The 27,749-nt window shown below is 38.1% G+C and overlaps 1 protein-coding gene across 2 annotated transcripts; it reads right to left on the reverse strand.

Annotated features, from left to right (window-relative positions):
- Positions 1-958: 958 nt before the first annotated feature.
- Positions 959-27,701, reverse strand: LOC102798699 (ATP-binding cassette sub-family C member 2-like). Of its 2 annotated transcripts, XR_015719916.1 has the most exons (33): positions 27,282-27,701; positions 24,901-25,077; positions 24,293-24,433; positions 24,070-24,207; positions 23,765-23,887; positions 23,404-23,459; positions 23,069-23,318; positions 21,933-22,120; positions 21,438-21,615; positions 20,711-20,965; positions 19,233-19,298; positions 18,938-19,075; positions 18,708-18,854; positions 18,544-18,628; positions 18,360-18,426; positions 17,911-18,037; positions 17,110-17,286; positions 16,617-16,784; positions 14,948-15,131; positions 14,579-14,714; positions 14,335-14,437; positions 14,030-14,249; positions 10,945-11,099; positions 9,868-10,023; positions 9,589-9,788; positions 9,347-9,473; positions 9,129-9,230; positions 8,057-8,200; positions 6,906-7,064; positions 6,649-6,815; positions 2,955-3,048; positions 1,740-1,934; positions 1,162-1,299 (listed from the first exon to the last, which is right to left on the reverse strand). XR_015719916.1 is itself a non-coding variant. In XM_087850238.1 (32 exons), exons 1-32 carry the CDS (start codon positions 27,324-27,326, stop codon positions 1,170-1,172), a joined length of 4,704 nt encoding a protein of 1,567 aa, XP_087706364.1. In that variant the 5' UTR covers positions 27,327-27,698; the 3' UTR covers positions 959-1,169. The 2 variants fall into 2 exon arrangements, 1 of the variants encoding a protein (XP_087706364.1); XM_087850238.1 differs by lacking the exon at positions 2,955-3,048 and having other exon boundaries at positions 959-1,299; positions 27,282-27,698.
- Positions 27,702-27,749: the final 48 nt, after the last annotated feature.

A 27,749-nucleotide genomic window follows, 5' to 3' on the forward strand; every position in this document is an offset into this window, starting at 1 on the left:
ATCTGTGCCTGGTTTCTACAAAAAGTACACTACAGGCTATAGTGGGGTCATTAGATCCCTTTTCCTGTTATTTTCTACATAAATATTTTAAAACAGTAAGGTTTTGAAAAGAACTCTAGTTCCACTTTGTCATAAGTACACATACAGTTGTGGTGAAAAACATACATAAACTCATCATTGATATGAATGTCATTGTAATTTTTCAAAAAAAAAAAACCACCACAAACTTCAATACCAACTTCAACATCAACATGTCCCTGACATGGTATTATGAGGTGCTATTATGTCTGTTTGCTGTCATTCTCAACATACCTTCCAGACAAATTACTTTGTATGTTACTAGTCTGATATGTTTGTTTGAATTTTTCTTAATTCTTCAGTCTCAGTTATGTAAGACTTTTCCCCTAACACACTTTTTACTTTTTGGCTTTTAATGATTTCTTTGAAGTCATCGTTTTCCAGGATGGAATGATTGTACAGCACACATACTGAGTACATGTCTACTAATATTTGGTCAAACGTCCCTTTGTAAGTTACACCTCAGGGTGACATTTTTGGTTGCTGTCAACAAGATTCTGGAGTAATTATGGCTGGATATTTGACCAATCTTCTGGACAGAATTGGTAGAGTTCAAATTGGTGAGTTTCCTAGCATAGACCCAGTTTTTAAGTGTAATCCACAAATTTTCAGTAAGGTTGAGGTTAGGGTTGGGAAGACCATTCCCGAATTTTAATAGATGGATGTAAATGGATGCAGAGGCCTAATCAGTATTAATTGATTTCATTATTTGATTTTTTAGTTCCTGGATATTTCATACAGATGTTTGTGGGAACCTGATCTTACACAGGCAAGATGTTTGCATGTTGCTGTCATATAAAAATACAAATAAGTGCACAATCATAAACTGATAACATTGTGTAAAAAAAAAAAGAGTGTTTTTTATTTAAAACCAGTTAAGCATGATTTCAGAAATTTTATTTTTCACACATAAAATGTGTTACATATACAATATGTTTTCCCTATGTTGTTCCCTATAAATACAATACATATGTCAGTGTTTCTTTACATAAAAGAAAAATCCAGTCGTCACAATGTAACCTACAAATAAAACACATACATAAAAAATTGTGGCCGTAAATCTTCCCTAAAAAAAACAGTAGAAGTACATATTATAAATGTGTGTTGCTTTCTAGTGTTATCCCAGCATCCTTTGCCATGGCGTAGAAATGACCTTCCTTTTCAAGCAGGTTGCTCGGTGAATCAAATTCCACTATTTTTCCAGCATCAAGCACCATTACCCTGTTGGAAAGAAGCACAGGATTTAATAGTAGCCAACTGAGAAAAAAAATAGATCGATTTCCCGATTCAAATCTATTTTAACTTGAATAATGCAAAATTAATTTATTATATCCTGAAATCTGTTTTTTTAATATAAATGTATTTTCCAGAAACTCCAGCTTAAAGCTCACCAAACTATTTCAACAATTGCCATACAACTAAACAGCAAACAATTAAAGAGCAAAGGGTAAACTGATTCCACAAAAAGGTGTACATGTTGTCGGGTGCTGAAAGACGATATTTTATAGATTTTATAGAAATTACAGATTTTGTCACTTTCTGACCAAAGTTCACTGAACCAGCAGTAAAAGAAGACCAAACTTATGCTTCATGTTAGAAAAACATTGTCATGAATTCCAAAAATTTCATCCAAAAATGTTAAGGGAAAAGGTATAACTCACCTAGAGCTGTCCATGATACTGTGCAGGCGGTGGGCGATGGTAAGGACTGTGCAGTCTGAGAACTCTTTGCGGATGGTGTTCTGAATCAGGTTGTCTGTCTCCAGGTCAACAGCTGCTGTGGCTTCATCCAGAATTAGGATACGTGACTTTCTCAGGAGAGCTCGAGCCAGACACAGCAGCTGCCTCTGTCCAACACTGGAAAGATTGTATTACAGCATTGATATCTTAAGAGGGTTTATGCACAAAGCACACAAGGAACTCATGTGTATATGAAAGTTTATGCATGTGTGGCACCCTGAGTATTTTGAGCATTAAGAACAAGTCTCAGATGTGTTCCTTATGTGTGCGTGCCCACCCCCCCATCATCTTTTTTTGCTATTTGTTGTGACAATAGTTTGCATCATAACACAGAGCAAAAAGCTCATTTGCTCCCACCTGATGTGATGTTAGGGCGATATTTAGTTTCGCCAGTAGGTGGCAGTGGCGGCTCAGCCAAACGGGTAACTGGCAAAATAATCCTTCACAAAAGTAACGCAGGCCAGTTATTACAATGGAAGCCGCCAGTAACACTGAATTGTTTTGCTGTGTTTCAGGTGAGAGCAATATACGAGGACTACATACATTTATGTAAAGTTGATGCTTATTTAACATGTTTGGAGTGTAATTCTTGTTTATATGGTGTTTAATGTGAGCGAATAAGGGAGTTGTTTCACGTTATTTGTGGGTAATGCTAGTAACGTTTGTGCGCTAGCTAAGTCATGTTAGCCCCCTGCATTAATCTCTGTAACAGTGTTGTTCCATCAGTAATGTGAAAGGAAATGTTAGCTGGTTTCAGTTAAAGTTATAGGAGATAGATCAGCCAGTACATGTTATGTTGTCTATTGTTTACTGGTCATTTTCTCTGTGTGTTAAGGGCTTATTAATACAGGGCCATTACACGTAATGCTACAAAAGTAACGCAGGCCAGTTATTACAATGGAAGCTGCCAGTAACACTGAATTGTTTTGCTGTGTTTCAGCGCAATAAATCTTCATGTGCACCTGAATGAACCCTGTCGTCCTTCAGTGTGTAACATAATTTGGCGAGCCAGCCAGGAGCATATTTCCTGCTCCAGACAAGAACCTAGAACACATTAAATCAACACCTGGTAAAGATGGAACAACTACAGGATGAGATCAGCACAGCATTGTGGACACTTGGGAAACCTGAACTCACCAAGGTGTGCCAGCATCTTAAGTGCAGCGAACCAGCAGGGGTGGGTTTTAAAGGACAGTCCCGACGTGCTCTGATTCGGCTGGCAGAAAGTACTCTGGACGAGATTGAAAAAACAGAGGAATCTGAAGTGTTTCAGCAATTCATCCGTGATCTCCAGTCATTCATACAGTCATTACAAGGACATCCTGTGACTGAAGTGGAGATACAACGAGCAGAGCTCAGTGAGATAGAAAGACTGAAACAAGAGTACAGTCAGCTCCAACAAGCTCAAGCAGAAGCACGACGTGTTCTGGAAGAAAAAATTGAAGCGTTGGGGACCGAGTTTAGAGGTGCAGCTGGGATAAGTGAAAAACAAGTAAGTCAGCCTGCACCCTTTACTACACCAGAAGTGACTCTGAGAAAAGACTTTCGGATCTGGGGTCAGATCGGGGAAGCAGGACAAAAAGACAAGTTATCTTTCACTAGCTTGACCAACCAAATTGATTCCGGGCTTAAGAAAGGCTACTCAGAGACTGAAATCATTGAAGCTGTGATTAAGGCAGTAAGCCCTGGCCTTCACCTTCGAGACTTGCTGGAAGTGAAACGTGACCTCACACTTCCCACACTAAGAACTATATTACGGGGACAAAGTAGACTCGTCAGCTGACCTGCTTCATCAACTCATGAGCATATCCCAAGACCCCAAAGAATCTGCTCAGTGCTTTCTGTTCAGGGCAATAGAACTCAGAGAGAAATTGCTCTGGAAGTCTGGTGATGACGAGGAAGGGGAGCAGTTCAGCCCAGACTTAATTCAGCGCAAGTTCCTGCGCTCATTAGAGACTGGCCTCCTCAGTGAAGCCGTGAAGTTTCAGTTAAAGCCTTATCTTAGCAACTACCAAGTAACAGATGAGGTTCTGATTGAGAAGATAAATGAAGCAGCCAGCCTTGAATTAGAGCGACAAAATAAACTGAGGAGAAATACTACAGTAAAAACACCAAGGATAAATGAGGTACACACAGAGTCACAGCACAACCACACTCAGCCACCTTTGAACAGTGAACCAGACAGAAAGGATGAAACTCAGACAAAGGGGGGTGAAGGAGGTGCCACAAAGAAAAAGCAAGGACAGAATAAGGGCCTGGATTCAGAGACAGCTAAGCTGATTGAAGGCCTGAAAGCCGATGTGCTTGAAGTAAAGAAAATGTTTAATGAGACTTTAGAAGCAACAAAAGTAAGGTCAAGTATGGACAGTCGGTTCTTTCCTACAACAAGACGTGCTAGAGGTTGCCAAATGTGCAGAGAGGCTCAGGTTGGTGACCTGTGTAGACACTGCTACCGCTGTGGTCAGGAGGGTCACCTTTCCCGAGGGTGCAGGCAGGCTAGGATCACCCAGGGAAACGGGAGGGGGCTACTGAGCCGGGACCCACAGTAGCCCACTCATCACCTAGGTCCCAGGTAAATCCTGTCTATGTGCAAAACACCTCGCATCAACAAGCACCACAAAATGACTCCACACGCACTGAAACTGGCCCCAAAGAGCCAAACAGCAACAAATTGACAAGTGACACATCTAATGGCTATATACCCTCACAACGGCAAACCAAGCTCATCAGTCTCATTGGGAAAAGATGCACAGTTCAGTGCCACCTAGATAAGGTACCAGTAGAGGCCACACCGGAGCTCAGGCAAGTCTGATTAACAATGAATGGCGAGAACAACACCTACCACACAGCACTGTCAGGCCACTTGCGGAGCTGTTGGAAACAGAACCTCTAGTAGCTTTAGCAGCTAATGGTAGTGAAATCCCATATGATGGGTGGGTAGAGACAGAATTCTATTTGGACTGTAACCCTGAAAATTGTCTTCTAGTCCCAATGCTTGTATCCAGTGACCCCAATGTTGCACAACAGCCCATTATTGGATTTAATGTAATAGAGGAAGTTGTGAGTATATGGGGCAAGCGACAACCAAGATCACGCAACGTTCGAAAAATCAGCCAAATCCTCTCAGTATCAGTACACACTGCTAAATCAGTGCTAAAACTATTGCAGTCACCAGACCAAAACCAAAGTGTGGGCACAGTATTGGCAGGAAAGAGGGGACTATGTCTGGCTGCTGAACAGATTACCACCACATATGTCCGTGCACACATTGGAGCCCAGTTTTCAGGACAGAGTCTGTTATTTGTCCCGAATGAACCATCACAGTTGCCTGAGGGTCTTGTCATTCAAGAGGGACTGGTCACAATAATGGAGGGCAGGTCAGTCTACATCCCAGTCGCGATAGCTAATACCAACAAGCGGGATGTCAACTTAATTCCTCACACTGTTCTGGGACATCTGGAAGAAATAAAAGCAGTGTACCCCATCACCCCTGAAAAGACACAAGACTCAGTGGAGCAGATTTCGTCACAACCTCCTATACAGGTGAATGAGGTTATGAACACACCCTCCTCCAACCATAAGCCACCTCAGTGGGACCCTCCAGTTAAGTTGGACCATCTCAGTGAAAATGAACAACAAACGGTGAGACAGCTGTTAAGAGAGGAATGTCATGCTTTTGCTTATGATGATAAAGATGTTGGGTGCATCCCCAGTTTAAACATGCACATCACATTGCATGACACAACACCTGTTCGAAAGACCTACATATCTGTGCCAAGGGGACTGCGGGATGTAATCTGTCAGCCATATTTGGACGACAACCTAGTCCACTCTACTTCATTTGATACTCATCTGGAACACATCAGAGCAGTCCTTCAGAGATACCAAAAACATGGTGTCAAACTCAGCCCACAGAAATGTGACATCTTCAAGAGAAAGGTACGTTTCCTTGGTCGGATGGTGTCCGAAGAGGGATATACTATGGACCCAGCGGAAATAGTCCCTGTACAAGCTCTCAGAGACAAACCACCATCCACAGTGGGGGAACTGAGCCGGATCCTAGGATTCCTGTCCTACTATAGATCCTATATCCCAAACTTTTCAAAAGTGGCAAAACCCCTTTACCAGTTGCTGACACTCCCTCCAGATAAAGCACCGCCACCAGTGCCCAGGACAAAGGGGAAAGTGGTTAAGACAAAACCGAAAGGTCGACCACCGCCTAACACACCCATTAAATGGACTGAGAGCCATCAAAATGCCCTAAATGAGTTGACTGATTGTCTAACACAGCCACCTATTTTGGGTTACCCTGATTTCTCAGAGCCCTTTGTACTCCATTGTGATGCCTCACAACAGGGCCTGGGAGCTGTGTTATATCAAAAGCAAGCAGGCAAGATGAAGGTCATTGCATATGGCTCAAGGACATTAACACCCCCTGAGAAAAACTATCATATGCATTCGGGAAAGCTGGAATTCTTGGCTTTAAAATGGGCAGTCTGTGAACGCTTTTGGGACTACCTATATTACGCCCCACATTTTGTTGTCTACACAGACAATAACCGGGTAACTGGCAAAATAATCCTTCACAAAAGTAGCAGTACCAGTTATTACAATGGAAGCCGCCAGTAACACTAAATTGTTTTGCTGTGTTTCAGCGCAATAAATCTTCATGTGCACCTGAATGAACCCTGTCGTCCTTCAGTGTGTAACACATGCATGGTTTTTGAAAATTGCATTAGGTTTAGACTAATGAAGTGTGGAAAAGGTATACATCTAAAGAAGTTTGCAGCTTATGTGCCAAAATTCCCGTATTGTTAATTTTATTACCCACCTGAGGTTTTCTCCCCCCTCTGCCACTTCATGCTGTAACCCTTCCTGCAGCCCTGATACATAGCTCTTTAGATGAGAGAGCTCCAGCGCTCTCCAAATCTCCTCATCGCTGAACTTGTCAAATGGATCCAGATTCATCCTCAGTGACCCCGAGAACAAAACGGGATCCTGTGCACATGGGATTAAAAATGTCAGTGTATTTTTTTAATAATATACTTAATTCTTTGACAAGGTTATTGTCTATATTGATGTGTATACCTGTGGTATAATCGTGAGTCTGTTTCTCAGGTCATGCAGGCCTATTTTAGAGATATCTACATCATCAATGCGGATGCAACCTTCAGCAGCTTCAATAATTCTAAATAGGCAGTTGGTAAGACTTGATTTCCCAGCTCCTGTGCGACCGACAATACCAATCTGAATGCAGTGAGAGAAAACACATAAGATCAAAATAACAGCTGGCACATATTTGAAAAAAGTTTTCATAAACTGTTGTCACAACAGGTAAAGAAAAGGCATTAAACAATGCAGTCACAAACATTTATACTCAGTCTGTACTCAGTGTGTAAAAGATTTGTTTTTAGCAATTTAAGTAATGTAATGTGAAAACAGAAAAAAAGGCAGCTGGTATTTTATGGATGGTATAATCAATTCTGCTCATAATTCCACAACATAAGAAGCTATATCTAGTTCTTTTATATGTTGTTGCAATACAGACTGTCTTTTCTAATGTGTACTTTGACTTCACTGTATTCAGGGTGTTCACATTGTGTTCACTTCACATTATCAGTATGTCATTTGACATTTTATCCTAAAGATAGGCTAGTTACATATTTGGATATCACAGTTGTTTATAGTATAGAGTGATGTACAACTAAAGACACAAGCTGACAGTTTACATTATTTTTTACTGTTTGTTTAAAATCAATTATTGTCATTACTATTTGTTCTGTGACTTTTTTTTGAGTAAATAATTAATAGACTGGACTGTAAAACATCAAAAAAAAAACTAAAGTACAGAATGTCAGTGCTTTATAGGACAAAGTTACATCAAAATACAAATTATTTTTGTTCTAAACTCAACTAAAAATAAACTTAAAGTCTACCATCTGTAAGCTACACTTGAGAAACCGCTATTATTTTAGAAGCTAGTGATAGAGAAAAAAAAAACAAAGCTATAATTTAAGCAACCTTCATCCAAAAAACAAAAATTTCTATAGTATTTGAATCTGTATCTCGTGTGAAAAACATATTAGATATTGTTTTCTATATCTTGATCTATTTGATCTACGAGGTTACTCTGTAAATCATTAACATATTAATAAATCCTGCATGAACTTTATGCATGCATGCTCTCTCTCTTTCACTTTGTCTCTCTTTTAGATACACACACACAAACACACACACACCTTCTCAGTGCTGTCGATGTCACAAGTGATTCCATGCAGCACTAAATCCAATTCGGGTCTGTAACGCACTTTGTAGTTCTCAAATTTCACTCTTCCTGCCTCTGGCCACTGCTGTGGGGGCCGAGTGTCAGTTACCCAGTCAGCCTGTAACAACAAACACAAACAGAATAAATAAGTAATAACGCAGACGTTATCAAGACTAGCTAAGATAACCACTAGAATATATCTTTTCTTAAATTGAAGCACTCACATATACATACAAAGATATTATAGTAATATCAAAACCTACATAAACATGCATTAAGCAACAAAATTTCAACATTATAGTTGTATTTGAATTGCTACGTATTTAAACACTTATAACCTGTTATTGTAATGTACATAACAATGTCATAATAAAACAAATGTTGCCAATACAAACAAAGTCAAATTTCTAACATAGTTTATTTAAATATATTTGGCATGTTATATAAGTCTGACCTATTAAAAGATTGTCATTATTTGACCTTGAAGAAGAGATCCAGAGTAACTTGATATTTAGTTTGTCAGTACAATCAATGGCAGTAGCAGTGGTGTTTATATGGTAGTATTATATGTTGACCATATACACCAAAGATTCTAAGGTTTTTTGTCCATTTTCAACCAATAAATCATTAAGTTGTCCTTGAAGACCCTGGTGGCCGTAAGCCATATTTGAGTGGATTGTTAACATGATCCCACTGTAAACTCAAACAACAAAGTTTAATCAAAATTCAGTCAAAACTTCCCAGCTGTCATGTTTACAGACAGAACGGCAAGCATGTAAATGCTACAAAAACACATAACCTCTTTGGCGGAGGTAACAATGTGTCACTACTCAAGATCAGCAGCTAAAACCCAGTGTACGTGTACGATATTGTACTAAATTGTATTACTATTATTATTATTATTATTATTATGTTTTTATCCCAGTTGCATTGTGGTGCTTACAATCAACTAACAGCCTGAAGGAATCTTGAAATTCATGCCTTATTAAGATAACAGTAGAGTTTCATCTAATAAAGAGAATTGTCATTAAAAATCTTCTACATACCTCATTCTCAAGCTCAGTATATTCACTCACTCTCTCCACAGCTACAATATTGGTCTCCAGCTCTGAGGTCATCCTAACCAACCAGTTGAGGGTCTGGGTTACCTGCAGAACAGTGTAGAATAGACGTCAGTGTTTACATTATTGCTGGATTTTAGTATTAGCAAATACATAAACAGTGATGAAATAATGATAAAGGTATGAGTGTTTTAATGGCTCACATTAAGGGCATATGATATAGACAAGCCAACCAGGCCACTGTCAATAGAATCTCTGGAAATGACAGCAAACAGAGCAGCAAAAAACACCACCAGGTTTCCGACAAATTCCAGACGTATGGCCAGCCATCTGTTGAGTAAACAAGTGAGTGAAATGTCTAACAGTGAAATGTTAGGGTCAGTTTTATGAGCAATTTACATCACATGCTTCTCTGTGTTTGCAGGTACACCGTTGAATATCTGACCTGTTAGACACAATCCACGGGTAGACGCTTTTGAGGTTTTCATCTATAGTTACTTCATTGTGTTTAAGAAACCTTTCTTGATGCCTGTAGGCTCTTATCACTGACAGGCCGGACACCGTCTCACCAAAGTGAGAGTATATCGGTGAGCGAGACACAGAGTCCAGTCGCCGCAGCTGTCTTGAAGTGGCAACATAAATGCGCTGGGTGTAGAGAGAAAGACAAAACATTAGTTTCCTATTCTTAGTTAGTTAGGCAAATCCTCTTCTTCTTTCAGCTTACCTGTACAAAGAAGTAGATCACTGCCAAAGGAATGATGACTATGGCAAAGAAAGGGGTTGCCAGGCAGATGACAAATAGCGTCCCCAGTACACCCAAAAAACAGAGGAGCCAGGAGCGGAAGGAATTAGGAATGGCCTCATCTATAGTAAAAATGTCCTTTAGGATAATAGTTGGAAAGTTAGTATTTATTAAAACACAAGTCAAGTACATTTTTATCAATAAAGTGTAAAAAGATCAAAAGTAATATTAAAAATGGTGAAAAGTGTAAATAAAAGAAAAAAAGTGTTAAATAACACAACAAAACACAATACCTGCTAAAATGAGGAACTTGGTGCAAATGTCAATAAAAGGAGGTGTTTTTTGTGGGGGGGTTTTAATCCACCAACTTTTTTGTGTACTTTGAAATTTGAGGCAAAGTTGGTATATAAATATATATCAAAAGCTAATTAAGTTTTTTGTGAATTTAGCTCTTAGTATGCAGTGGGTGAGCTACCTCTGTTGATAAATAGAATATAGTAAGATCAAACTGGTCAAAGACTACTCAGCACACTGGAAGAGAGAAGGTTCTAGAGCTAGATGAGAGGATGACATCCTAAAAGCAAAAGTTTTGTAAAAGAGTTTAAAATAAGTTTTCACAGCATGAAAGTGTTTTTACAACTGGAGCTGCATCATGGCGAAGATAAGAACACAAGACCTTTGGTTTTTGTTAGACGGGTTAGATATAAACCCTGTTATATAAACTGAACTATGACTTATGACACTGCTTTCAAGCTACTAGGAATACATTAAAATAATCTAATCCTGATTTTTTTTTACTCTAGTTTCTACTAACACCTGTACCAATTCCAGACAGACCAGGGTACATTTGTGTATACTTGAGGAGGCATTTGGGAAGGACTGTATGCAAAGGTTTAAGCAGAACTGGGGAACATTCCACTTCCACTATTAATTTTGAAAAATGAAATTAAAAAATAATTGCATCTTGTACTTGTAAACATAAAAGCCATAGGATAAGAAAATAATGAAATCTAGAAAAGGAATGATTAAAAAGTGAAAAAAGTGAAATACAAATGCTACCTTTGCAAAGCGGTTGACCACTCTTCCAATAGGTGTGGTGTCAAAGAAAACCATGGGAACTCGCAGGATGTTGTTAAGCAGCTTTGAATGCAGGATACGAGATGCATCGACAGAAGCATTTGCTAGGAGCAGTGTGCCGAGGAACACAAAGAGACCTGCAGTAAAGGTGGGAGGGTTTCTAAATTATTCTATACTCTTCACAAAGAAAAATCCACTTTGAATGGAACAGTAAACATAAGACTCAAGTGTGCTTTTTATGCCATTTGCAACAATTACTTGTTAACTGGATTGGACCAAGTTTGAAAAATCAGATATTCCTAATGACAAAGTTTAGCTTGGAAAAAAAGGGACAAATAAAAAGGTACAAAATTTCAATGTACACCTGAGTCTGTCTGTCTTATGCAGAGACAGTTACCTTTGTACATCTTAAAACTATTAACACGATCCACTAATTACTGCTGAGGAAAGTGCTGAAAATATACCCCTGCCTTTAATATTTCAGGGAATAATTACTGTAGTTGTGTTCTCTTTTATTCTGAAGAAAAAAAACACACACTCACAGACACCCACTCTAAACCCTCTTTACACTAATTACTTGTTAGCTAAATACTTAAAGTTCCTAAAATTAGGCACCATGTTAGCACAAGCATTATTCTGAAATGTTGAATAGGGCTACATCAATTTAGCTTTTTCTTTTATGGTTTTAACATCACTGAATTCGAAATGAGATATTTTATGATTTAAGTACTTGAAGAACTGCAAGCCTTTAAGTTCTACCACAATTTGCAATTTGCAAATTTTATACAGATCATTGAATAATATTTTAAGTCCAGAATATCCCAATAACTGTTTACTGGAAAAACCCAAGTATATCTACAAGCACAAGGTAAGCATAAGATTGTACAAGATAAGCATAAGCATAAGATGTTATTGAGAAACAGATTAACTATTTAAATGGTTATAAAATGAGTTGCATATCGACTGGACACGATGTTTCTATATTATTTTAATATCCAGTCAAACAGAAAGAAAATCTTTAAGCAGTATAAAAAATACTGTTAAAGGACAAATAAAGAAAGAACAAGAACATGCTATAGAAATTATGTGTTACGTGCTGTCCCCTTGCGTTTGCTTCCTCTTTCTTCTCTCTCTCTGTGCTCTTCTCTCACCTTTTTCACTTATGTACTTACTCCTACTTTCTCAGATGCGTCCGCCCCTGAGCTTCTATTTAGAGGAAAAGGCTCTTGCTATCCTTCGCCCAGCCCAAGCAGCTTTTTAGCATCTTTCCTATTTTCCTCTAGTTTCTTATACTATGAGTAGTTTGGAGACGGAAATTCCAGGTCTCTCGCCCCATTGTGTTGCTTCCACATCTTTGTTTCTTTCGGCCAGGCCTCCAGACATTTAGTTTATTTTATTTTCTGTTCAAATAACACAGCTGTTCGTGAGAAACTGAATCTTAGGTGTGGTATTCTCTTTGTGTATCGCAGTTACTGAGATAAGTTGAAGCCTTTATATGAGTTAGATTATTAAATGAGAAAATGAACAGACATACGGTCTGTATAGCCCACTTAATAACATATCATATATCTTGAGAAGAAGCCATTGGAGATCAAGAAATGAAGCTAGGGACAGTTGTCATGGCAACTTGATCTGATCATAGCATGGCTGTAGGAAGAAAACGGTCTTTGATAGGGGCAACAAGACCACAGGATTTAAAATTGAATACCCAAATGACTCACAGCTTTAATACTCTGACTATGATTTGATTACCTTATTACTTACATTACTCAAAGCTTTGCATTGTCCATAGACTGATAATAAGCTAACTGACATGGGTTTTTAAGAATCAAGAATCAGTATGTGGGAAAATCAAATATAACAAAATTTGAGTGGTTGAGCTTCATTCATCTCAGGGGACTTCTTCCTGTGAGAAGTCACATGTTATATGTTTGATTGATGAGAAGACCTACGTGCAAGAAAGAAAGAGTAGTAATTAATATGGCTGTCTACGAATGTGTTAGGATCCTAGATTTTTGGGCCATGTGCTTTAAGTTTGATGGTTTTGGCTTTGATTTGTATTTCTGTTTTGTGAAATTTTTATGTTCTTGTCCTATGGTATTCTCTCTTTTGAGTTTAATCTTATTTCCCTTGAGCTTCCAAGTTTTGTTATTTATATTCTTAGTCCTTAGTTCTGTAACTATCTCAATCTCATCTTCTGTCCTTGTCTTGTCTCTGTGTTTTGATTTGGTCTGTGTATAGTTCACAGGTTTTTGTCAAGGTCATAGTGTATACCTGTTTATGTTCTTCTTTTATAATATTTCGCTGTCAGGCAATATTTCCTGTCTTATTTTAATGGTCCCTTGTCTCTTTTGCGTTATGTTAAGTTTTGCTTACTGTCTTTGGTCACTTAGATTCTTCTCAGCCTTGATTCCCTGCTGTGTACTTATTGTCTGAGTCTCCCTCTGGTCTTTGTCACATCAACTAGCTTTTCCTATGTGCATGCTCTGGTTGTTTGTAACCAGTAAGTGTCTGATTCACATTTAGCTTGTGCTTTGGTAGCTTTGTATTTTGCTCCCTGAGTTCCCGGTAATAAAACTGTTCAGAGATTAGTCCTGTCTCTGTATCTGCAATTCGGGTCCGCTCTCTGCCAGCCACACACTGACACATGACAGCATAGGCCCCAAAAACTCTTGATTACTGTAAGTCTGCAAAGCTCTGCTATATCTAAATGACAAAATTGCATCAGGACAAACATTATGTCAATGCAATCCAAGTCTTTTTATCATTTTACCTCTAAAATGTATGTCTTGAGTTGTCTGTTAAAGAAATCTCTCAAAACATTTACTCAAATTTACTCATTTATACCGATCTAGTTCTTAAACATGACCTCCTGATAAAAACTATAGCACATATAAAAATATACAAAACTGGATGTTTACGTTGTATCTAAACCATGATAATAATGATTTAATAACGATCCCAAATTTTACGGTGGGAAATTTTTCTTTCTCCAAGACATACAGTTCCTTGAGCTTAATTTACATGAAAATATTTGCAAATAGAAAAGGATTCAGTGTTCAGTTACCCTGAGCCACTCCAAGAGCTCCGAACACTCCCACCCTTGTGTCCCTCTTCCAGGAAGGGTATGTCATGTTGTAGTACTCCACAGAATCACCGGTCCAGTCACTCAGCCACAAATTCTGACCAATGAAAGCAGCGTTCTGGATGAAGTAAATCATGAAAACTATGGCAGAATATCCCCAGCCCATGGCTCGCAGGTACTGCAGGAACACTGCAAGCTTCACCTGGAAATCAGCGGGAGATGGCACTCAGGAAACAGGCTATCATTTGTTGTAATCTTGCACTATTTGTAGAAAAACATTGTGTTACCTGTCCTGTTTCCATAGTTTCCTTCTCTATAAGCTTCTGGCCTTTCTTTGGTTCATCAGCATTTTCAGATTTTTTTATGGAAGTATTTCTTCTTAATCTGACACTAAAAAAGGTGAGAAAAATGATCTGGTAAAACATGATTAAATTATTATATATTGTCCATATGTGTTGCACATTCTGCTAAAGATGCTATTTGAGACAAGCTGTTTCCCTGGTTTCATCTGCAACTTTAACAAGCTCGAACCTGCCATTGCGCTGACTGCGGCGGATGCTGTTTTCTCGCTTAAGTGTAAGTGATACAGTGTCCTCCAAAGCACCATCAGGTTGGGCATCATCTCCACCTGGGATGAGCTCAAAGTCTTCTGCGTCCTGGCCCTCACCTAAATTAACAATATACATGGTGTTTTACATATGTGGCAGTAATTTATGGTATTTGGGTCAATATGTGAACAAAATCAACACAAAGTATCCTTAAAAGATGAGAAAAGAAATGTAATTAATTAATTCATATTTGTGATGTATAATTTTAGCATAGATTTTGGTTGTAAAACTAACAAAACAAGCAATGTGTGCAGATTATGTTGCTAATATACTAAGAAAAGGTTGTAATCACCTGTTTCTGAATTTCTGTGATTGTTCTGCTCAGTGGCATATGTGTCGAGAAACTTAGAAAAAGCTCCTCCACTGGCACGAAGGTTTTCATAGGATCCAACTTCAGAAATGACTCCATTCTCCAAAACCACAATTTCATCCACGTAAGGCAGGAAGCTTATGCCATGAGTCACCAGGATACGAGTCTGTATGGTCAGAGATATATGAGACTGAAGTTTGAAATCGCAAATTACTTAAGCCAAATAAATAAAAATATTCATATGTACTGTATTGTATCGGCTATCAGATAAAGAAGGTGTCACAGAAGTAGTAATAAAGCATATTAATTAAATTTAAAGTAGGCATTAATTAATATGTTGAATGAGATAGTTATTAATATAAGAATAAATATACCTAAATTCAGTTAAATCAGTTTAAGTTTAGTTTCACTCGACAATTATTAGAATTAAATATAATAAATAATTAAACACCCAACAATATTTAAAAAAAATGTAACAAAACATCCAAACTTTTTTATCAAATGGTATTTTAGAAAAATTATAAAATAGTGCATATGTAAAAAAAAAATCACAAATACACTATTTTAAACTGAATGAAAACAAATTGCAGTTCATAGATTGAATTCACAACAGTTGGTTTAATCATTTAAAATCATTTAAAAAGTTATCAAACTTTTGTGATATTTTCTATCATAGTCTAAGGAGCTTGGAAAGAAAAATGTCTGGACTTCTTTAAGTTGCTTGAAGACATTTCACCTCTCATCCGAGAAGCTTCATCAGTTCTAGGGTCAAATGGTGGAGAGTCCCAGATTTAAGCCCTGTGGGAGTTTCCCTCCAAAGAGGGACAAAGGACCCCCTGGTGATCCTCTGCCTAAACACATAAGCCAAGGCATAAAAACGGGTTTAGGTCACAATCAGCCAAGGTTTCGGATAAACAGGCTGTAAAACCTCACCCCACTCTATCATGTGATTTCCCGAGTTCAAATGGCCCAGGATATGAGTGGGCATTAAGGCATCTGGGAAGGGTCTCAGAGCTGGATTATAGAAGGTAGACAGTTGGTGTCGTAAGCCACCGCCTTGGTTCAAAGATGGCCGTTCACAGTGGACATAGATGGCTTCTTTCACTCCTCTTTCAAACCATCTGTCCTCTCTGTCCAAAATGTGAACATTGGCATCCTAAAAAGAGTGACCTTTGTCCTTTAGATGCAGATGGACAGCCGAGTCTTGTCCCGTGGAGGTGGCTCTTCTATGCTGTGCCATGCATTTATAAAGTGGCTGTTTGGTTTCTCCAATGTAGAGGTCTGGGCACTCCTTGCTACACTGTACAGCATGTACTACATTGTTAAGTGTGTGTTTTGGAGTTTTGTCTTTGGGATGAACCTGAAGAAGCTTCTTGGATGAGAGGTGAAATGCCTTCAAGCAACTTAAAGAAGTCCAGACGCTTTTCTTTCAAAGCTCATTAGACTGCGATGACCTGGTTGACTGAGAACCTTCAAAATTGGTGAGCCTACAAAACTAAATTTTATACAGGAACAAACCAAAGGAACGAACACAGCAACTTTTGGTTAAAAAGTTTTTTCCATTACAAATGACATGCCCAGTTTCCAAATAATAGCTATTTTAAAGTGAAATATTTAATGTTGATCAGAATACAAGCAGTCAAGCACAAACCTTGTTTTTAAGTATTCCATTGGGTCCAATAACCTTTTCAAAGAGATGCTTTCCTACATGAGAGTCCACGGCAGACAAAGGGTCATCTAATAGATAGATATCAGCCTGACTGTAGGTCGCTCTGGCTAAGCTCACACGTTGCTTCTGACCACCTGAGAGGTTGATACCCTGAGAAGAGAAAAAAGGAGGAGAAAAGAAAAGCAGAGGCAAAAATAGGTTAAAAAAACCCACACAGAGCTTCTTTTTAATGCAAAGAAGCTTTTCCTTCAGCACAAGAACAACATTTCAATATAGCATTAACACTGTAATGCCAAGTGTATCATATTTGATACATGAGTTTTTCAGACATCTACATTGTAAATGTGATTTTTTTTATTTCTGAAAATATCACCAATAAATATTTTACAAACAATAAAAACCATATACATAATCTTTATAAAGATAAAAATATTTGGTGTAACCTAAAACTTGAATAATTCAAAGTGCAACTCACCTTCTCTCCAATCTCAGTGAGGTCTCCTCCAGGCAGCAGCTCAAGGTCTGGGGCAAGAGCACAGGCCTGTATGACTTTTTTGAACCTCTCTTCCTCATGAGGAGATCCAAACAAGATATTATCCTTCAAAGTGGCATTTTGAATCCAGGCTTGCTGTGGCACAAAAGCAAGAGAACCCTGGAAAGAAATACAGTGAAACTCAATTGCTGATGTCTAACCAACCTTTTATTTTGCCATAGAAATGTTGGCATTCGTACAGTTTTTCATCCAGAACAAATGTTACACTGGTTAGGAGGAAAACATATCTGAACTAAAGATACTTGTGTAAGAAGGAGACATACAAGGAACTGGGATTACATTTCTCAACCTTTTAAAGATTTAAAAACATCCTAAGAACTGATGGTTTAGAACACATTTTCTAAGTTTCCTTGAAATCTTAGGGTCTGTACATTTTAATAATGTATGTTTTGCCTTTTTTTTTAAATATCTTTGCTCTCTTCAATAAAGTCTTTTTCTCTTTATTGTATTCTGTTTCCAGTTGACTTTACTGACTTCTGTTTATGGCAATTTCATACTTTTACTCATCAAATAAACCCAGAAAATCATTGAATCAAGAATAATGTTCTTTACATTTAAAAAACAAATAAAAACTTTAAATAAACAATAATAATCTCCCGATGAAATCAGTTTTGATGAGAAATAAGAAAAGGCTCTTCATTTGATACACTAAAGAAATTAATTGAAATAAATTTTTTTTTTTGAATGCACACTGTCAGATACAAATGGAAAAAAAGCCATTACCCTAATGTTGATAAAACCTTTGGTACTGTGCATCTCTCCAAGGAGGGCTGACATAAGAGACGACTTTCCTGACCCAACAGCTCCCACTACGGCAACCAACCGACCAGGCTTAATGTCCAAATTCACACTGGACACACACAATAAATATGGTCATTACTGTAAAAACAGTAGGAAAAATACAACTCTGTTTCATAAATGTGTGGAACACAGTGTACCATTTGGATAAAAAAAGCACGCGGTGATTTGCAAATCATTTAAACCCTACATTTAATTTAAACTAGGACACAGATGATGTTTCATATGTTGAAAATGAAAATTTGTGTGAACTTTTAAACATATCCTTAGTTTGAATTTAGCCAGACGGGAAAAACTTCTAAAAAGTGCCTGAAGCAACATCTCACAGTTAATTAAGTTAACTAGTAACTTTTTGATGACCAACACAGACATACTCTTTCAGCAGAGGCTTTGTATCTTTTTCCCAAGCAAAGGAACCATCACATACGCTCACAGCAGTATCTAAAAAATGAAAGCAGACCAAGACAGAGCTTAACAGATGATCCGCACATGTAAGAAACTGTGACTAAGCTTCAATCTTCAGCTGTAGAAAAGTGCAAATTCTAATGGTGAACATACTGAAACTGGGGTCTTGGCGCACAATGTCACTGTCGATGTCTTCCCCTGCCAGAAACTTCTCCAGGCGCTTCTTAGACACTGCTGTCTGAAAATTCAAAGAACAGGTTAAGTTTGATTTTATCACAGGCTTGATACATGTGCGTGATGTAGCTCTGTTCACTTACTTGTACAATGGAAGCAATGAGCATGGGCAGCATGGCAAGAGGAAATCGGAGGATGTTGAAGAGAGAGATGGAAGTAAAAGCTCTCTCAGCAGTTAACACATTATCCTTGCTCACACTAACAAATACTGCAAACGTGGCCAGAGAAACCTGCAAGTACAGACAGTTTAAGAAAAAAGGTTGTTTACCATTGGAATCTAGTCTCTACAATGACATCTCTTCACAGAACTCACCAGAGCTGGAGCAGAGCTGAAGATAAAGGTAGACACGGATGTCAGGTAGGCAAACTTCTTCATGACTTTTAGTTCTTCCCCTCTAATGTCTTCCACCTGCTTCTGGAAGGATGGCTCCCAAGCATACAGCTTCAGAATCTGGTGGGAGACAAAAGAGAAGACAGGGAGGAGGCAGTGAGGCAGAAGGAAGCACTTATGGTCAAAGTTACTGAATGCAGTTTCATGAAGCATCAAAGCCTTACATGTAAGGAAGGCATCTACATACACCATAGATACACTGAATAAGGGAGCTCACCTTGACCCCATTTAGAAGTTCATTCATGATTTTCATTCTCTTATCTTTAAACTTCATGTTCTCTATCTGAAAAGAGACACAATGTAGCGCTTTAAACGGGCAATACAGAAAATTAACATTAATAATGCAGACTTTCAACCTTAATTAAAACATTAAACAAATTAATCATTAAGTGTTTGGAAATTAAAGCCATTGATATTTATTGTAACTCAAAGTAAACACATTTTCAAATATAAGGACTGTTTTAAATAAATGGACAATCATTTCTTTAGTCCACGGACGCTAAAGTCTATAACCCATGGACATCACCAAATGCTTTATTTCCTCCCTTGAGATTGTCTGCCACGCCTGAGCCATGTTCAGTTTCTCACTGTTTGTGAGTCTTTCTGCCTTCAGCTTTGTCTTCAGTAGGTGAATAACATGTTCTATAGGGCTGACAGCAGTTGACTAACTCAGCCATTGAAGAATATCCCATTACTTTGTCTTTAGAAATTCTTGATATGCTTTGGATCATTACCCATTTGAACTGAACCAGTGTCAGTCATTCGGTTTCTGAGCATTTAGCACTTAGAATAGCCCTGTGTACCTAACAGTTCATCATGCTACTTTCATGACCAGTCACATCATCAATAAGCAGTAGCAATCTAGTCCCACTGGCAGCTATGCATGCCTATGCCATTGTCTCCATCATGTTGGTTGATTTCTGTTTCTCTACTTCTTCATTTGATTTGCCGTTTTTTGGAAACCCTCTTAACGTCACTTAGACTCTAAGTGATGTTTTTTTTCCTACCCAAGGAAAAACAAATGAAGCTTATAGGGAAGTTTATTAAGAACATTTTTAGTCACACGTCTGTCTGCTTCCCAGGTGTTTGGTAGCTAATCAAAGCTTTACATCACTTCTACTTTCTCACACTGTCCAGCTCATTGCTGACATCACTGGTCTAGTCCAATCATCTTTCAACACCTCTATTACTTGGGTTGCATCCAAGCCTCCATCTTCATCTCTACCAACAGCTTCTAGACCCCGGTGGGTCCGGCCCTAATTCTTATTACCACTGGGTTTCCGTTCTTCTGTGATGGACTCTCAGATTCAATTCAATTCAATTCAATTCAATTTTATTTATATAGCGCCAAATCACAACAAAAGTCGCCTCAAGGCGCTTCATAGATACAGAGAAAAACCCAACAATCATATGTTTGATTCTAATTGCTGAATAGCTTAATGAAATCCTAAATATCACTGAATCATGTTGAGTTCCTTCCAATGAGTTCTGCTTATTGAAGTATAGGTTTGATACTACTATACTTACTTTGGGCCTCTAAAAAAATGGGGACTGAAAAAAGATTCTTGTAATGCATGCAATAATTTTGTTAAGCCTCTTGACTTAAACCTGAAAGTCAAACCTACGAAAAGGTGTGTCATTGTTCACAACAAACCTATTGATTGTACACAGAAATGATTTGGCAGCTCTGCTAACCTGGAGTTTTCTGGCCTTGGTTGCCAGAAATCCATTGATTGGAACCATTAACACCATGACTCCCAGTCCTGCCAACACAGAAGGCCCTAACTCCAGCCACAGGAAAACAATGGATATGACGATCTGCAGAGGGCAGGACCACAGCAGGTGGATAAAGTTGGTCACATCATTGAAGCGCTGGGCATCTGCTGACATCAGGTTCACCGTTTCCCCTACTGTTGACTCCTTACGAGCGTCATTGGACACCGCTAATGCCTTAGAAAAAGGATAAAAAAAAGCATAACAGCGAAAAAGTGGCAGGTACATGAAGTTTGAATGTTAGAATGAGTATTTTCTTCATTTCCTGGTATATAAGAATTGCAAGAAAAATGTAATAAAATATAAATATATATATTAAATATATATTCTAATTGCATCATAATTTGTCACAATTAAGGTGAGGGTTGTTGCCAAAAATGATTTTTGAACTCGTAGAGTTAATCAATCAGATCATTAGTGAAAGTATTACTGGCAGAGCAGACAGATTTACCCTGTAAGTGATACGTATGTACTCATGTGCTGATATAAGCGATTTTTAACTAAAGCATCTGACAGTTAACTTAAGCAGAAAGCAATGACTGGTAATTTATGAGTTCTGATATGTTAAAGTAATTTATATTACGTAGTCTTTGATTTTTTTTACACCAAAGTCAAACAAAAGTCATTCTATCAATCCCGTTTGTTTTACCTTTTTGTACACAGCAGCCATAAGTGCAGTGCGAACCCTCATGCCCAACACAAAGCAGCGCTGGAAATACTGTTGCAGGGTCAGAGACTGCAGCAGAGCCACCACCATCAGCAACACTGCATACAAATAGCCCTCCCAGGCATATCTGGATTTGTCCTGAGTGAAGGAGACCATCAATCTAGGGAAAAAAATGAAAATGTATGGATATAGCATGTCAACACTTTCTACTATGTGTCCTTCACTTTTTTCCTGCTTCCTTTTTAACACTTATTTAGCAATTTTCTCTTTCCATTCAGGCACTCCTGTTATCAGTTGTTTAAACTGATCAATAAATAGTGAATAGTTAACCCAAAGGCTTTGACAATGTTGATTTTAAAAACCTTCAAGGATGGCTAAATGGATTTTTAAAAATGTTTACATGGGCAACAGAAGCAACACTGTTCTTATGTGTTTCTGTACTTTTGATTCTGTAATATTTTGCAATACTTTACTCACTTAAGGAGCTGAGGACTGACAAAGGTTAACACATCTTGCACAAGTTTGAAGAAGGCAGATTCAATCAGAATCCATTTAAAGGTCTTGTAAAGGGTGGGAATGAGCCATGAATTGGGATAGTTCTCTTCCTCCTTCTTTTTGTCCTTTTTCTTTTTCGTCTTTTCATCTTCCTTCTTCCCCCTTTCCTCCTAAAGGAACAGATTGTTTAAGCACAGTTGATGAGATTTATTCAGAAAAAAACATAGTGATGTTTATTAGTGGTTAGGGATGCACCGATACGATACTGGTATCGGTTATCGGGGCCGATACTGTAAAATGTGTGTGTACTCATACTCGTAAAAGTTAACTGATACCATGAACCGATACCAACTTATTTCATTAATCAGAGGGTGGCTTGTCATTTCTGTTGTAGTTTTTTAGATTGGCCACTAGGGGGACATCCCGCACTAAACAGGCACAGGGTTAGACGAGTGAGACTGGCAGCTCCAGATAAAAAAGAGAAACTGGAGGCTGCTGTAGCTAGGCTAAACAAAATGTCAGCAGTGTGGAACAGCCAACTTTAACTCAGGTTTTGGAAAAGCGATGAAAAATGTCAAGAGAAAATCCACGGGCAGTTAAAATAACAGAGGCTCTGACTCATTTTATCGCTCTGGATGACCAGCCAATGCCAGTCGTGGAAAACATAGGATTGCACCGTCTTCTCAGCATACTCGAGCTGCGATATAAAATATAATAAATAAACAGAAGTGTTTATTTATTATTCTGAAAGCTCGAGACAGTGCCAATAGTTCAGTGATATTTTGTTAAATTACAATGTGGAGACTCCGCAATAATTTAACAGAAGTGCTTATTTTTCACTTGAAATTTTTTTGTGGTCATTTTTATTAAGATTTTATTTTTTATCGGCAGAGAATAAAATAAAACCTGTCTTCCAATTCATTGCATTTGTGTGTGTGTGGTAGAAGTATCGGTTTTTGTACTCTGTATCGGCAAGTACTCAGATCCAAGTATCGGTATCGTATCGGTTTGAAAAAATTGGTATCGTTGCATCCCTATTAGTGGTGTTAATGAAATGTGTTTGGACTGTAGCTCAATATAGTGTGCATGTGTGTGGAAGTGTTTTTGTTTGCTCTCACCATCATTAATACATCCTGACTGACTCCTTTCCCCAGACCACTGGAAAGCCCATTTTGCTGTGGGTCTTCCTGGGCACTGGTTTTAGCTAATTTCTTTTTCATCTTGTTCTGGAAGCGGACCCTAGCTGCATCCAACTCAGGCTTCATGAAATGCTGGAAACGCTCATTGATGAAAGCAGTGCTATCACTCTCATTCAGATCCCACATGTCCTCCTGAACCAGAGGTTGTTTGTAGCCTTTTAAAACCATACTGTAAAAACAATGAGAACTTTGAAGACATGGAGCACATATGTAGGTGCTTGTTAAGATTCCGACTATAGCGACCTTAATGTTACCTGTTTAACCAGTTGAATGTTATTCTACTCAAAAATGCTGCACCTGCTTCAGGATTCTGTGGATAAAAAAAAAGTGCAATATCATATCATATCATATTTAACCTCCCAGGACCTGGCTTCCACATATGTGGACATCACATTTAGACCAAAATACAAAATTTTGCTCTCAGAAACAAAAATCAAGTAAAAAAAATCTGGTAACTTTTTTTTTACATTCATCAGGTCCCAATCAGCCCAAATAGCAAAGAACAACTGAAAATGTATGCCATGAAAGAGTTCGGGTCTTAGGACGTTAATATATGCTTATGAACTTAATCCTCTGAAAACAAACAAATAAAAATGAACAACAACTAAAGGGTACCTTTTTTATAAAGTCTTTAGCTTCTGGGGGGATATCAGCCACAGTAGAAAGAACTAATGAAATCAGTTCAAGCCCAAAAGAAATGTAGAAAAGGCTGAAACGTGGGACATCACGGACCTCGCCCTAATTGCCAAAAATGAGAGAAAGAAATACTTTAAAGGGTCCCAAAGAAAAATGAAAATGGTGTGTTACTCAAGATATGGAGAGCTAAAAGACAATCATATCAAGTTATTGCACCATGTCTGAGTAAATCGATTATTTTTCTTCTACTTTAAACCAACTTGATCAAATGTCTTCACTCTTACCAGTCTGAGAGCCTCTCGTAGGAGGGTCTGAAAAGGAAAGATGTCACACACTACAAGGAGCAACCAGAAGAGGGAAATAGAGGCAGAGTCTATTGCTCCTTCCCGTCTTAATCCTTCATGGCAAAGCAGGACAAGGATCTAACAAAGAAGACACATCAGAACATAAAAAACAAATCCTTTCAAATTCAAATAAATAAATAAATATAAACGTTGCTCAATTTACCCATGTGACTGCAAATAAAACTGGATTTGCGTAGTTTACACCAGCATTTTTTGAAGATTGGTCACTGTTTGGACCAAAATCTTCTCCTAGTGTGACTCCCAGGTGTGCTATGGCCGTCAGGAACAACAGAGACACCACAAGCTGAGGAAAGAAAACACAGACCAGACATGAGAATAAATCATGTTATTCTATTAATAAATGTCTTTTCATAGATTTTAACCAGTACTGTGTTTTTATGTTTTCACGGGAAAACAAACTGAGTTATTCCCTTCAAAGTTTTGGAGAACTGATAACAGATGCCTGCCTTTCTGCTGAAATTACAGAGTGCAGGAATGACACATCTCTTTGTTCTTCTTAATAAACTCACAAACCTTATAGGAGAATTTTCCTTGCATGTGTTTGTACAAAATGATGTACAAACTTTAACTGCTGAACCTTATCTTACTTTCACATTCTGAAATGTCGACAGAAAGGACAATTTTTCCATGTTAAGGTCCAGATTGCAGATGCGTGGTGTAAACATTTGAAACCAAAAAACAGGCAGCTGAGTTATAAAATTAAGCATTTGTGTTTTTGATGGGATGTCTTAATCAGAGAGTATTTCTTACCTGTTTGCAGATGTAAAGCTTGGACAGGTGCTTTGTGTTTACTTTTGGCCTTCTAAAGAGAGCCACCAGGTGCCACGGGCCAAAGAGCCACAGGAAGCCCAGAGGTATCCAGACAAGAACTGTCTGTTCCACACATACTGGGAGGTCTGGGTCTGGTCGCTCCAGATATGAAGTATTCTGAAGGGCACATACAAACTGTGATGACATGCCACACATGGTAAGCTCCACACCTCACCACCAGTTGATTCACCTTAGTTTAATTTACAGTCACTACTTTAAAATATTCTACTTATTGTTCAATATTGTTTCTTTATTAAATGTGTTTATTTTTCCTTCCTACCTTCCAATGTTTATATGGTGTGCACACATATTAACCTTGCAAGGTCAAAGTTCTGTTTTATGTTATATTAATACATCTTTCTTTGTTTGAGTTACCTGGGGTTTGGCTTCTCCTCCTGTCTGGCAAAAGGTGTGGTAAAGGCCTGGGAGACCTGAAGTACCACTGACAGCCTAATTGGATAGCACCACATGCTTCATTGGCTGGGGGGTGTTTCATGTTTGTTTAATTGTTTTGCATTAGTTGGTTATATGGCAGCCATCTTGTTTTCCCCCGTGTGTGTCATTTGGTTTAGCTAAACCAGTATTTAAGTTCCCTTGTGTCATTTCAGCAGGTCAGTTTATCTTATATTTGTTTGAGGTTTTGTTAATTATTAACTTGAGTTTGAGTTGACCTCTTTTATTGGTCTGCCTGTTTAAGTTTTGGCTTTGTTAAATATATTTTCATATTTTTGGGTCAATAAAACCCCTTTTTTGAATTAAAACCACCTGTGTCCTTTATGCTTTACTGCTTGGTCCCTGACACAAACAAACACACATGCATAACAAAATCTTGCTGCCCTTCTAAGGCAAATCTCATCAATCTCCCACCGATATTATACCACAGGGACAGACTCAGAAATGTAATCAACAGCGATTAAATCCTAAGTCCCTGCTAACTGCTTGGTGTAGATGTGTAATGTGCACTTCTGGACTAGAGAGTGATGGAGGGAGCTGAATAATGAGGACTGTAATGTGTCATGAGAACAAAAGACTCTGCGGCTGTAGGCGTTTCAAAGTTTTCTAAAAGCATGACTTAGCTTTTCAAGTCGTCCTCCATCAACCAGTTATTAGGAGAAGCCAAGTTCCCTTTCACAGTCTTAATACCAGCTAAAAGATGAAATATGGGGGGTCTAGTGGCTGTGTGTGTTTTTATTTTCTGGACTAAATGGTTTGATATTTATTAGTGTGAAGGCCTTTTAATGTGTGCAATCTTGTGTATTTTTTATAAGCAACATGGATTCTTTAATAAAATTCACTCTGAGGAAAATAAAATGTACACTGCGGCAGTAAAAGTTTTGTTTTAAATATAGCCTGCCTTTCCGTTTATCACAGATTAAAAAGTTTAATGTGTAAAATTATTTTTGAAAAAGGCTAGAAATGGTTAGAGGTTTAACTATCGTCAGACCAAACAGTTCAAACTAGAAGTAGTAACATTGGAGCTTATGTGAAAAAAGCAGCAATCCTTACCATCTGAGAAGCTCGGACAAGAAAAAATGGAACATTTTGTGTTTTCTTTTTGAAGGTGGCTAATAGCGATACATAATAACTCTTTTAATGGCTAATGTACTGTATTAACTAACTTGTCTTTTGAAGCAAACATCATGTGACTGAAGCGACACATATCTGAATGTACTTTAACAAGTGTTTTTATTTAAAAATCTATAATAACACAGAATTAAAGCTGTGGCCGAGTCACAGGTTACGTCATGTCCTAGTGATTACTGGCCTGTCACATATTTACTATGTGTAAAGGGGAGGAAATGCTGATGCTGCTTATGATAAAATTCTGTATAAAACTTAATCATCTATTTTTCTGTATTCTTGGAAAATCCACTTCATGCTTCCTATGAAAAATAGGAAGCATGACCTTCTATAATGATAACAATGGACAGCTGTTCATTATTGTGTAATCTTTCTGACAAAGTCTTCAATGTATGCTGCCTTTTAATCTGTCTCAAATAGGTTAGATTTTCTCTCTTGTCATACAGTAGCATAGAAAGAAGCACAGAAAGGACTTCAAACATCTGGCTACACTATGACATCAGCAGGTTTAAGATATTATTGTGTCTATCTTTTGCAATTCTCAACTTATTTTCCAGACAATTTACTTTGTAGGTTACTAAACATATGTGTTTGCATCAGCTTATTGAGTGTTTTTTAATCTCAAGAGGCTAAAAACACTGGAGGCCACAGTGAATCAATTTACCTAAATTCTTCAAGTTTTCCTCAATTCTTCAAAGTTACTTTTTTACTTCTTAGTTATTTCTGTTTGTTAAACTCACCCAAAAAATGGACCCACAGTACTCCTCCAGAGCTGCCGCACACATGCTTTACAGTGATGGCTTCAGTCGACCTCAGCTGACCAGACAACCTGACTCCTCTCACCCTCTGCTCCGCTACTGCTGCGTTTGACTCAAATACTGCTGCTTTCTCCTCTGTCCGCCCACACTTCACTGACAATTACAGGATGTGGCTGTGAAGGACTTTGATCCATGAGGCTTTTAAGCTGAAAGAAAAAGTTGCTTATTCCCTCTGCAGAGAAAAGACACTTGGTGTAAAGAATAGAAGAACTGATGCTGATTTCTTTCTTTTTCAGCAGACGTTCTTTAGTTGGATAACAGTGTCTTCAAAAAGTCTACTACAGCTCTCCTAATGAGCCACTGAGAACATCCAACAGATTTAGCAAAGTCATTGAGCATCGAGCTTTGCACCAGCACAAAGACACTCCTCCACATTCACGTGTCTGAAGT

The sequence above is a fragment of the Neolamprologus brichardi genome, chromosome 13, assembly GCF_056152115.1.
Source record: "Neolamprologus brichardi isolate AB-2024 chromosome 13, ASM5615211v1, whole genome shotgun sequence".
Classification (NCBI taxonomy): domain Eukaryota; kingdom Metazoa; phylum Chordata; class Actinopteri; order Cichliformes; family Cichlidae; genus Neolamprologus; species Neolamprologus brichardi.